The sequence below is a fragment of the Sceloporus undulatus genome, chromosome 4 (assembly GCF_019175285.1).
Source record: "Sceloporus undulatus isolate JIND9_A2432 ecotype Alabama chromosome 4, SceUnd_v1.1, whole genome shotgun sequence".
Lineage (NCBI taxonomy): Eukaryota > Metazoa > Chordata > Lepidosauria > Squamata > Phrynosomatidae > Sceloporus > Sceloporus undulatus.
Window position 1 is genome coordinate 226,717,034 of NC_056525.1, and position 12,084 is coordinate 226,729,117.

The 12,084-nt window shown below is 40.6% G+C and overlaps 1 protein-coding gene across 2 annotated transcripts; it reads left to right on the forward strand.

Moving 5' to 3' along the window:
• Window positions 1-635: 635 nt before the first annotated feature.
• ENY2 (ENY2 transcription and export complex 2 subunit) lies at window positions 636-9,546 on the forward strand. Of its 2 annotated transcripts, none has more exons than XM_042465949.1 (5): window positions 636-779; window positions 2,615-2,712; window positions 5,278-5,348; window positions 7,355-7,429; window positions 9,224-9,546. In XM_042465949.1, the coding sequence occupies exons 2-5, from the start codon at window positions 2,645-2,647 to the stop codon at window positions 9,298-9,300; spliced, it is 291 nt and encodes a 96-aa protein (XP_042321883.1). In that variant the 5' UTR covers window positions 636-779; window positions 2,615-2,644; the 3' UTR covers window positions 9,301-9,546. The 2 variants fall into 2 exon arrangements, with proteins under 2 accessions (XP_042321883.1, XP_042321884.1); XM_042465950.1 differs by having other exon boundaries at window positions 684-783.
• Window positions 9,547-12,084: the final 2,538 nt, after the last annotated feature.

Here is a 12,084-nt window from a genome sequence, read left to right on the forward strand (position 1 = left end):
GGCTCAGTGCTAGGGAATTCTGGGAAGTATAGTTTTGTGAGAAATTTAGCCTCCTCTGTCAGAGAGCTCTGGTGTCAAAATAAACTACAATTCCCAGGACTTCTTAGCACTGAGCTAGGAGAGCTAAAGCTGTCTCAAACAGAATTATTACTGCAGTATGTTTTGGACCTACATCTGCACAGCAGAAATAATGCAGTTTGACGTCGCTTTAACTGCCCTGGCTCAGAGCTAGGGAATCCTGGGAACTGTAGTTTGCTGTGGCACCAGACTGACAAGGCTACATGCCTCACATAAATTTTGTGACCAAACTACAGTTCCCAGAATTCCTCAGCATTGAGCCAGGGCAGTTAAAGCGGTCTCAGACTGGATTATTGCTGCAGTGTGTTTTGACACTAAAGTGGTCACAACAAACTGGATCATTTCTGCCTTGCGGCGGCAACCTAACAAAGCCATAAATCTCTGAGTCCTAACCCCTATAACAGAATGGGGTTATGGGAGTCGTAGTTTCATTGTGAGGTAACTGGAGATGGAGACTTAGGAGGCGATGATGGGTAGAGAAGACGGCTTTCTGAGACTTGTAGTTCGCTTAAGGCGCTCAGGGCCGGGAAAGGGTTGGTGAAGGACTACGTTTCCCGAAGTGCTCTGCGAGAATGGAACGTTGCGAAGGGGGCGGGGCAGCCGTGGGCGTTTCTGCGGCTGCGCGACTGGCCCTTGGAGGCTCCTTTGGCTCCTGCAGCCTCTGAGCAAAGAGCCGGGAGCGGCGAGGAGATCTTTGGGAGGCAGGTTTGGGGTCCTTCCTCCTCCAGACGGAGGGTTTCTCTGCCTCTCGGTCACTGTCTTCCATTTCTAGTCCGTTGGGTTGCTTGGGAAAGTCTTTTTGACTGCATCCACACTGAGAATTAATGCGGTTTGGCACCGGTTTAACAAGCTGAGTTAAGATGGGGAACATTTGGCTCTCCAGATTAGTCCCCCACAAACCCATGGCGTTGTCCACGGCTGCATCCACACTGCAGAAATAACCCAGTTTGACACGACTTTAACTTCTAAGGGTCAGTGTTATGGAATTCTAGGAACCGTAGTTTGTTGTAGCACCAGAGCCCTCTCTGACAGAGAAGGCTAAATGTCTCACATGACTGCAGTTCCCAGAATTCCATAGCACTGAGCCATGGCAAGTTAAAGTGGTGCCAAACTGGGTTATTTCTGCAGTGCAGATGCAGCCATTGAGTTCTGGGATTTCTAATATTGTGAGATACTTAGAGCTCTGGTGCCCCAGCAAACTACAAATCCCAGGGTTCCATAGCATGGAGCCATGGCAGTTAAAGCAGTATCAAACTGCATTAAAAGTGCTAGAATATGACATTCGGATTCATGCGACCGCTCTCTTTCTTTAAGGGACTTTTCAAAATGTTCCTTTGATTACAGTTTAAACTAAAAGGTAGACAACTGCAGTTGAAGATATATTTTTACAAGAGGATGTTTTTCATCTGGGCGCTGCATCCGCACTATGGAAATAATCCAGGGTGACACCACTTTAACTGCCATGGTTGAATGCTATGGAATTCTGGGGCTTGTAAAACAGTGCGTTGAACCTAGGCCTAATCTGCACTGCAGAAATAATCCACTGCTTTAACTGCCATGGCTCAATGCGATGAGATTTGTAGGAGTTTTTTGTGGCAAGGGAGCTCTCTGACCTAGAAGACCAAAACTACAAGCCTCAGAATTCCCTAGCATTGAGCCAGGGCAGTTAAAGCAGCATCAAACTAGATTACTTCTGCAGTGTGGAAGTGGGATAGATCACCTCGAAAGGATGGTGGACTCCCCAACTTCTGCTGCTGCTGTTGTTGTTTGCCTTCTAGTCATTTCCAACTTATGGCGACCCAAAGGGGAACCTCACATGGGGTTTTCATGGAAAAGATGTGTTCAAAGGGGCTTTGCCATTGCTATCCTCTGAGGCTGAGAGAATGTGACTTACCTAAGGTCACCCAGTGGGTTTCCCATAGAGGAGCTGGGACCCTCACCCTGGTCACCAGAGTTGTAGTCTAGCCATCGTGCCACACTGCCTCAGAAATACCCAGATTGATTTATGAATTTAAAACTGAATCTTATCTTTTTCCAAGTAACAGTTTGGAAGTCATTGGCCTTTATTTTTATAACATTGTTTGTGGTTCTTTGAATCGGCAACAGGCATTGATGTTCCGCTGCTGGGGCCTGTGTAAGGTGGAAGGATCATTTTATTTTGATAGGGCTGGGGGGAAATACAATGAATAAGGCATTTGAAAGGCTTAGAATGAATTCATACAGGCCATCCAGCTGTGAACTTTGGGCTGCCCATGCTGGATAGCCTCTCTTTTAGCAAACTTCTGGCAAGCAACCTTACATAGTAATCAGTTTGCAGTCAGTATCCTTGGGAGAGTTTGAATTGCAATTCCCAGAATCCCCAACCTACAAATAGTTGTGTTGGCTGGGGATTCTGGGATATGAAATCCAAACTTCTCTAGCTTTAGTCCTGGATCCCAAATTGTACCTACCTGGCTTAGATGGAAAGTATGTTTTCTATGAAAATAAGACACACCTATGTGTTCCTCACCCTTTTTTTCCTTTCCTTTTTAAATAGATTGATTGTGTTTGGCCTTAGGGGGGAAAAATGAACAAAGATGCACAAATGAGAGCAACTATTAACCAAAAGCTGATTGAAACAGGAGAACGAGAACGGTAAGTAGGTTTTAATTACCTATAAAGCCCTAAATGGCTTGGGCCCAGGGTACTTGGAGGACCGCCTCTCCCCATATAATCCGCCCCACGCTCTCAGGTCAACCGCAAAGCAACTGTTGAGGGTTCCAGATACGAAATATTCTGTGACTGCACAGAGGGCATTTTCCAGCTCAGCCCCGCAGCTTTGGAACTCTCTTCCCGGTGAGCTCTGCTCAGTTACTTCCCTTGACTTATTTAGGAAGAGGTTAAAAACCTTCCTCTTCCAACAGGCTTTCCCCCAGACAATGTAATACCTGCTCTCTCCCCGCTGTACCGTTGCACCTGCACTTTAGGCTAGTTATTGTTGTGATTTTAATCTGTAAGTTTTTATCTTGTTTTTATTTGTATTATTGTATTGTTCGGGTTTTTATATGATACTGTTTGTAAAATCGTACATCGCTGTACTTCTGTGTAACCTGCTTTGATCTATTAAGGAAAAGCGGGCTATAAATAAACAGATGATGATGATGATGATGATGATGATGATGATGATGATGATGATTTCCTGTTCTAGCAACAGCAGTATATTGCATTATTTGTATCAGGTCTGTTGGTGTTTGTGGGGTAGGGGGAGTTGTTCCCAATGGTTGGACACAGGTTCTTCAACTCTGTGGTATTCATTTTCTGAGAGTAAGCCTGACTTAACTCAGTGGACAGTAAGTAGACAAGTATAAGATGGTGCTTTTAGTGGCTATTGTGTTTACATACAGAAGGTGTTTGCCTTGATCATCCTTAAATTCTGTAATCCCCACCTGCAGCCCACACTATTCCCAGCTGTCCCCCAACATCCAGAAACAAATTTGAAGGAGGAACAGAGGATGAAGGAAAAAACACTGTCAGGTGAACTGTTTACAGATGGACAGTTAGGATCAAAAGCAATATCTTCTATAAACATCCACAAATAATAATTTACACAGAGAAGTTCATCTTTTTTCCTTTCCCTCTTTAAAGTTCTCAGGTTTGATCTGGTATACCTCTTTCTATCAAATCAAGAGTATGTAAATCTGAGACAGGGAATGTGCAACCCTCTGGGTGTTGATCTATTTCTGCCCCTATTCATGCTAGCTATTCATGCTAGCTGAATTTTGGATTCCTAATGACTATTTGCCCCAGCTAGAACAGCCCGTTCTAGCTGGGGCAAATAGTCATTAGGAATCCAAAACATCTGGAAAACCACCAATTCCACATCCTTGAAGCTTTACAATTGAAGGAGACCGCAATTGTTTTCAGAATACAACAGAAACATTGGGAGTAGAAAACATTTACACTCAGGATTTTCAGTTACTGTTTGTTAGATTTATATCCAAGCCAGTTTGAGAAAGAGAAGAGTTTGCAATAAGTGCAGCTGTTAAGATGTGTTGGGGATCAAAGAGTTCCATGACCTAAACAACAAGTATGCTATAAGTAAAAATGTCTCCTCCAGATCACCTGCAACAAGTATAGCAGTGGTTAGAGTGCTAGGACTGAAGAGATCTCAGCTGCTGCCACACTGATGAATTAATGCAGTTTGTCACCACTTTAACTATCATGGCTCCATCCTATGGAATCCTGGGATTTGTAGTTTGTTGTAGCACCAGAGTGCTCTAACAGATAAGGCTAAATGTCACAAAACTCAAGTCCCAGATTTCCATAGCATTAGGCCATGACAGTTAAAGCTGCAGTGCAGATGCAGACCTAAATTCAGACTTCCTACTCGGCTATGAAATTTTGTGGGTGACTTTGGATAAGTCAACAGAACATTGTGGGAACTCTAGACTAACAGATTTATTTTAGCATGAACTTCATTTATTACTATCCATCACAGATGCATGAAATATAATATAGCTTTGTGTTTATATGTACATGCTCGAGCATAGGATCAGAGTGGAATTGGACTATCAGGATTGTTGTGAGGATAAAACTGGATACTTTGTATGCAGATGTGAACTCCCGGAAAAAAATATAAATAGCAACCATTTTTATTTTGTCTTACTAGCTACTTTTTAACCACATGTTGTAAATAATTTATTATAAATGAATATGGTGGCTCTAATTCATTAACATTTTCAAAAATAAAATTTGTTACTTTAGTTATTCAGTGCCAGTGGTATTACATTTCTGAGTACCAATTAATGTTTCACATCTTAATTCATTAGTTTAGTGAGGATAATTTGGGAAGGGTTTGGATCTTTAATTTCATTGTAAGTGCTTTTATTTAGTGCTTTTATTTAATTACTTTGTAAATAACACATTTAAAGATTGATGTTAAATTAAATAGTTTATGGTCATAGAATTAAATTTATTTAATGCTTCAACATTAACACAGTAGGGCTAACACTTACTGATCTTAGCTTCCCAATTACTAGAGTTTAGTATGTAGGTGCCACATCTTAAGCATTTGTTTAGGATAATACCTCTTAGGTATGGAAGTTTCTATTTCTATGGTTCAGTAGTTTTAGAAAGCAAATTAAAGTTGTCCTATTAACTTTTGCATGCAGCATATATTAACTGACTCCCATAAATCTCTAATTCAATGCCTTTTTACAGCCTTAAGGAATTACTGAGAGCCAAATTAATTGAATGTGGTTGGAAAGACCAGTTGAAGGCACACTGTAAAGGTAATTCTGAGTTAATCTCAATCTCAAAAGTACTGGTGAATTTGTCAGTCCAATATGTGTGAATACAATGTGTGTGGAACTTGTAACATCAAGATTTTTATTATATATTTATGCATTTTAACAAAATTAATATCCAGCCCTTAGGCTAAACAAGGCATTGCAAAGGATTGCAGAGCCAGTACTTTGCAGAGCAAAATTTACATCTCTATCCATCAGAACAAAAAATACAGTTGAAATTTCCATATTTAAAAATGATAATTTGTTCCCTTCTTTACTGTATCTGGATGGGGCAGTACTAACTCTGCATGTTAATTGATAAATCCAGTAATATTTTGTGAGGATATCAGTATTGTGTTGGCCTAAGCTTCCTCATTTAATACTTCACAGAATTATAAAAGTAACTAAAATTGGAGCACCTTGAGTTTGTGGTCCAGCTACCTGAGAGTAAGCCCCACTAATCTCAGTGGAATTTATTTCTATGTAGACATACATAGGATTGCACTGGAATTCAAGTTGCTGGGGTGTTTTTTTTAAACATTCTGTATAGGTGTAGTGCACACATAATGCTTCTGGTCTCTTAAACCTGGTTAAGTCAGGGATGTCCAGGGAACATGCCGTCAGTTATCTCTCTTTTCTATTATCTGTGTATTGTTAGCATTATTTGTGTATTTGTGTATTGTTTGCATGTACCCTGAAGGTTATGCAAACCATAGTTACATACCCTCCTGCATTTCACAGGTGAAAACTGGGACACATGTATGGTCCGGATCACAGAAATCATTAATGAGGAAGAATACACAAGCTAGGAGGGGCCAAGCGCTTTTCTTTTGCCTGACTGTACTACAGACAAGGGCAAAATTCTGGCCCCTCCTTTCCTCTCTCTCAGCCGAGTTAATCAAATGCAAAGTGCTTTTGCACTTTGAAAATAGTTTGCAGAAACTGAATTTAAGCTGAGAACAATGGGGTAAAGTGGAAGGAGGAGAGAGAAACTGGGACCTTTTAAAAAATATCTGGAAAAATGAGATGATAGAGGATTAATTTAGATCAGTCCTGCTGAATCAGGACAGATGGACGATAAGCAATTAATGCTGAAAAAATGGAATGGAAATGGAGAGTATGAACCAAAAAAGATTTTGATTTAAATTTGAGGAACCTTTCACCAAGACATTGGCCTGTTACAGACTGCCAAAATAAAGCTGCTTCGGGTCTCTTTGGAGGTATGCTGTTTAAATGATGCACGTATCTTAAGAATCCGAAAGGTGCACCAAAGCTGCACTCCAGTGCTTAGGAATGGAGTGTGGCTTTGGTGCGACCTTCCATCTCTGAATGCCTGGAATAAAGTGGTGACAGCATGTTTTCTTTTGATTTTTTCGGTGGGGAGGGATTCTGGCACAGATTAGTATAGGGAGTAAATTCTAATGTAAGGGTGAACCTCTCCTAGTGAAGGTGAACCTCTCCTAGTTCTCCAGATGTTGCTAGACTGCAGCTCCCATTATTGTTACCTAGAAGAGCCAAAGGTGAGAAATGATGGGAGTTGTAATTCAATGTATGGAAGATCATGTGTTCACCATCCCTGTTTGAGTTACATGTACTGTAATAGTGTATGCTGCTTGTAATTACAATATGCTCTAACTCAGTGGATCCCAAACTCTGCTCCTCCAGGTGTTCTGCACTTCAGTTCCTAGAATCCTTGACCAATGGTCAAGGCGACTGAGGTTTCTGGAAGCTGCAGTCCAAAACACCTGGAGGACCAGAGTTTGGGAATCACTGCCGGTACGTTGAACATGCTGGAAGGGAAGAGGGCTGCAACGCACCAGTTGTTATTGGACTCTCAGTACCCATCACCTTTGACCTTTAACCTTGCTGGCTGGAACTGATGGGATATGGTAGTCCAGTGACACCTGGAGGGCTATAGCTTCCCCAGTTCTATTTTATACATGACATGAATAGGCCTCTTATTTCAAGTCATTTAAAAACCTGTATGTGGTTCTGTTGACTTTGCTTAGATGTTATCAAGGAGAAGGGATTAGAGCATGTCACAGTTGATGATTTGGTGGCAGAAATCACTCCGAAAGGCAGAGGTAAGAAAAATAACATTACTTTATCTCAGGTTCATACATCAATGGTTTGTATGTTATCTATGTCCTGGATAAGCTGGGGAAAGTTACTTTTTATTATAACTCCCAGAACCTCCAACCAGTGTATTCATTGATCATGATTGTTGAGTTGTAGTCCAAAAAAATAATTTTCCCAAACTTTGATCCTGGCTCCCCACCTCCCTTTCATAGAACGGACTTTGGTATGCACTGAGTTCCCAAGAAGTCTGTCCTCTGGTTATTTGACTCATATCCAGGTGCCTACAGTGCAGCTTAGCATTCATTTACACTGTGTTCTGGAATTTGGACTTCAGCTAAATTTGTTTACTATTGCATCTATGTGATGATCAGAGCTTTTTATAAACAGGTTCTCAGAATCTTCTCTTTCATTTTGATGCATTGTTAAAATATATTTATCAACTAAATGGCTAAGAAATACGAGTCCCATATTGAGAAAAGGGAATGATATAAATAAAAAATAAAATAAACCCTTTTGGCCAGCATCAGTCATATGCTATTGCAAAGAAGAAAGAAAGAAAAAGAAAACTTACATAAGATACTAAGAAATAATAAGTAATATAAAATAATTAAAACAGTGGCACCAATATAATTTTAGTTACGGATAACCAATTATGCATCTTCAGTCATGTTGGAAGAACCATGTATCCTGTTCAGTAGTAACCAGGTGACACTTGTGTTCTGTACAGGGAGATGTATGTAGATGTACATCTTTGGTGGCTACACATATTTATGTTTATATTATTTCATTCATCTTCCAAGGAGCTGAAGGTGGTAAATATAGCAATTCACCTTGACAATAAATATCTTCAGGAGAATGGCTATCCCAGCTTCATCCAATAAGATTCATGGTTGAGTTGGGGCTTTGAACCTAGATCTCCTCAGTCCTGGTCCCCTACAATAGGGGTTCCCAACCTTTTGACTCACAGAGCCCTTATTTCTATCTATGGTGGACCCCTAAGGCCTACCTACCCTATGTCATAGAAGCTAATGATGTTTAGGGGCATATATTATAATATAGTCTTACTCTTTAATTTCATTCAATTTTTATTTAATTTTCTCGGAGCAGCAGCAGAGCACCTGAGAAGTGCATGCAAGAGCCCTAAGGGCTCCTTGGAGCGCAGGTTGGGAACCCCTGCTCTACTCCATGCAGGGCTTCTGTTGTGGAACATTTCTTCCAGATTGTGATTTCACAGCATGAAAGTATTTTAGACTTTATTTCACAGCTGTGGGTTTCTCTTGGAAGAAACTTTTCCAAATATGGTTTCATGAACCTATTCAGCCACAATCTGACTGCCTTTTGTAACCTATCATGTGCTTGACAGTTCTGCCTTTTTATTTTTGCTTTTCCAGGCAGGCAGGAAAACAGACGGTATCAAGTACATAATGGGCCTCAACATATTTCTGTTGGGGTTTGTACAGCTTGTTATGCACAGGTTGTAAAAAGCTTTCTTGACCAAATGCGTGGTGCAGTGGTTAAATGCCAATAATACAACCACTCATTCACAGTTTCAAGGTTGTGAGTTCGATATCAGCCAGGAGCTCCAGGGTTGACTCAGCCTGGCATCCTTCCGAGCTTGTTGGAGACAATTAGCTTATACATTGTAAACCAGTTAATGAGTGCTTAAGTGCACTGATAAGCAGTATAGAAATGTACTTGCTATTGCTCTCTTGGGATTGCTAGCTTGGCTTTCTGGTATACATGTGGGAATTGCATTTCTGACACCTTTGACTCACCCCCTGTTACTATTTATTTTTCAGCCTTGGTACCTGACAGTGTAAAGAAAGAACTTCTACAAAGAATAAGAACATTCCTTGCCCAGCATGCCAGCCTTTGATTCTTTCATTTGAGTTGTACTGTATTCTTTTGAGTGAATTATGCCAGAAACTGGAAGACATTTTTTCCATGCTTTGCAGTTAAAAATTCACTTTTTTTTAAATTTTCAGTTACTGGAAGCATACTTTGTTACATTGATTTCTTAATCTTGGTATTTTAATAAAAAAATGAAATTAACCTTTGGGGTGTATGTTGGAAAGAAATTGCATTTCTTGCCATTAAAAGGATGTTGCATGGGTTAACACAACTGGCATGTATCTGTATTTTTTCCCATTTCTTTCAAAGATTCTCAAAATGCACCAGCAGAAATGGTAGCAGTACAACACTTGTTAGATTAACTGTTTGGGCTTAATTACAAAATAGTACAGTAACAGAGCAAGACAAAAGAACTGAGTCTTTGAGACAGTCAAGAGCACAGAATACAGGGGTGCATGGGGGGAAATATCTTATGTTTCAGCATTCTTGCCAGATTCTGTCTGTTTTCAGCCTCTTGACAGTTACTGTCTTTACCAATTAGTACTTTGGGTGAGGATGAACTTAAAGCGGCCTTTCTAAAGTAAAGCAATGAGATTCGAAGGGATGTGCAGTTGCTATGGCAACAGAAGCCAGATTCTGTGATGTGCACTATATTTTTAGCCATTCACTAAGTTGTTATCCCTGTGTTCAAGACAGATTGGAAAATGACCTCGGAAAGCAAGTCTTTCTCTAACATTCAAAGTCTGTGTCACCAGGACCAAGGGGGCATTTAGATAAAAGAGTTGTGTGTTTGAGTCCTGGTGTCCCAGAAGCTTTAAAACATAACAAGTCCACAATCCTGTTTACCTAGACCAGAATCCTGTGGGTGACATACCCTATGTAATTTTGGGGGACATTTTGGGAGAAGGTATTTAATATCCCCCCACAAGGCATCTTCCCGCAAACATTTAGTAAATAGGCACCCAGACAGCATCCAGCTGCAATTCCAAAAGCTTTAGTTCAGAGTGGAGAGATACTCGGCTTCGCCAGATATGTGAGCATAATGCTGCAATATTTCCAATCTTAGTACATAGGTAGTTCTCATTGATTCAGTGGATCTACTCTATTTTATATTATCAGCAAGATTCAGGCTATAGTGCAGTGCAACCTTTCTTTGTAATAGAGTCCAAAGATGCATTAGATATACTCAATTGACAGGGCTGAGTACAAATGTATTTCTGTCTCTATAGAAACAGAAATGAAATTGAAGTAGCTGTAATGAAGAACTGAATTGCCTCTTCCCAACAGCAGTTACTAGGATAAGTACATCTGTAGGTTTTAGTTTTTTTCTTTTTGTGACCAAGAAAAGGGATTGTGGCTAATTTTTTAATTTTTCTTAATTTTTTTAAAAAAATTATTAGCATTGACATGGTCCAATGGGGACAATCTTAAAAGCCTGAAATCTTACATACCTTGGCTTGGTAACTGAACTCAGCTCTGAGTGAAGACACATGAGGTTAAGTTCTTGATGTGGTCAGGATTGCAGTCATGTATTTCAAACCATTTTGCTAGGGAAGAATGGGGACAAGTCCCAACTATGACATTTTTAATGTTTGTTTTGAGCAGTTCACAGTGTATGAGTGAAGTGTGTGTGAACCTAAGAACCTATGCTTGTGGGGTGGGAACAACTCCCAATTTTACCCTTTTCTCATCTTTTAAAAGTTATTGGACAACACCATAGCTACACATATAAATGTGTATGTATATATTGTAGATATACATACCTACCTGTTTTATCTGGAGATTGTAGAGAGGAGAGTGAAATGTCTTCCTATAACACTCCAATAGTGATACTAACAAATACATATTCCAGGGGTGTAGCTACAGGAGAAAGGCAAATGAGAGCTCTATTGCCACAAATTCTGCCTCGTGACATTTTCCTTTACTGCCCAAATTTCTATAACTGCAGGAACTAAAAACTTCATTTGAACATTTGGAAATACAATTTAGGTATCCCAAAAATTTTTAGCTAAGCAAAGTTGCTAAGGGAATGCAAACAGCAAAATAAGAGTACTAGGTGGTAAAGAATTGAAAAGCACAATAAATATATCACACCACACAGTACTTTCTCAAAACTGAATATTTTTAATCAATGTGTTACTTAGGCCCGTTACAAATGGGCACCCTAGGATGGACTCAGTCCGTGCTAGGGTTAGAAAGGGGCGTCTCTTCCAGATGACCCTAACCCTAGCATGGAGTGAGTCCGTAAAAAATGGTGGTGGCCGTTCCACATGGCCGCCGCCATTTTGACGTAACAGACGCTCTGCGTCCACACGTCACGCAGCGTAAGTGACGCCGTGAGTGTGCGACTAGCGCCTCAAGGCGTCTCTTCCGGGCTGCAAGAAGGAGCGTGATTTTCGCGCTCCTTTGCTGCGTCCGGGAACCGTGCTGTTTGGCTGCTGCGGTTCCCAGACACAGCAACCGGCGGCGGCAGCAGACCGCTGCAATCCAGCGGCCTGTAACGCGCCTCAATTTCTTTCCATACTCTATGGATTTTTTAATTGCTTTTAAGTGGATCTTTGTGTTTCACATCAGTGTATTAAATTGTTTTTAAAGTCTACTGTAACCCCTTTCTTAGGGTGCATCTACACTGTAGAAATAATGCAGTTTATTCAAACTTTTAAGTGCTGCGGATCCACCCTATAAAACCCTGGGATTTGCAGTTTTACAAGGTCTTTACCTTCTCTGCCAAACAGTGCTGGTGCCTCACAAGACTATGGGCCCATACAGACAGGCCCAAATAAAGCTGCTTTGGGTCACTTTGGAAGTA

What these genes read in the sequence shown, in the direction of transcription:
- ENY2 (XM_042465949.1), top strand. Translation starts at nt 2,645, where the DNA reads ATGAACAAAGATGCACAAATGAGAGCAACTATTAACCAAAAGCTGATT. An exon ending in GTTGAAGGCACACTGTAAAG is followed by an intron (nt 5,349 to 7,354) that starts GTAATTCTGAGT and finishes GACTTTGCTTAG; the next exon opens with ATGTTATCAAGGAGAAGGGA. An exon ending in AATCACTCCGAAAGGCAGAG is followed by an intron (nt 7,430 to 9,223) that starts GTAAGAAAAATA and finishes TTTATTTTTCAG; the next exon opens with CCTTGGTACCTGACAGTGTA.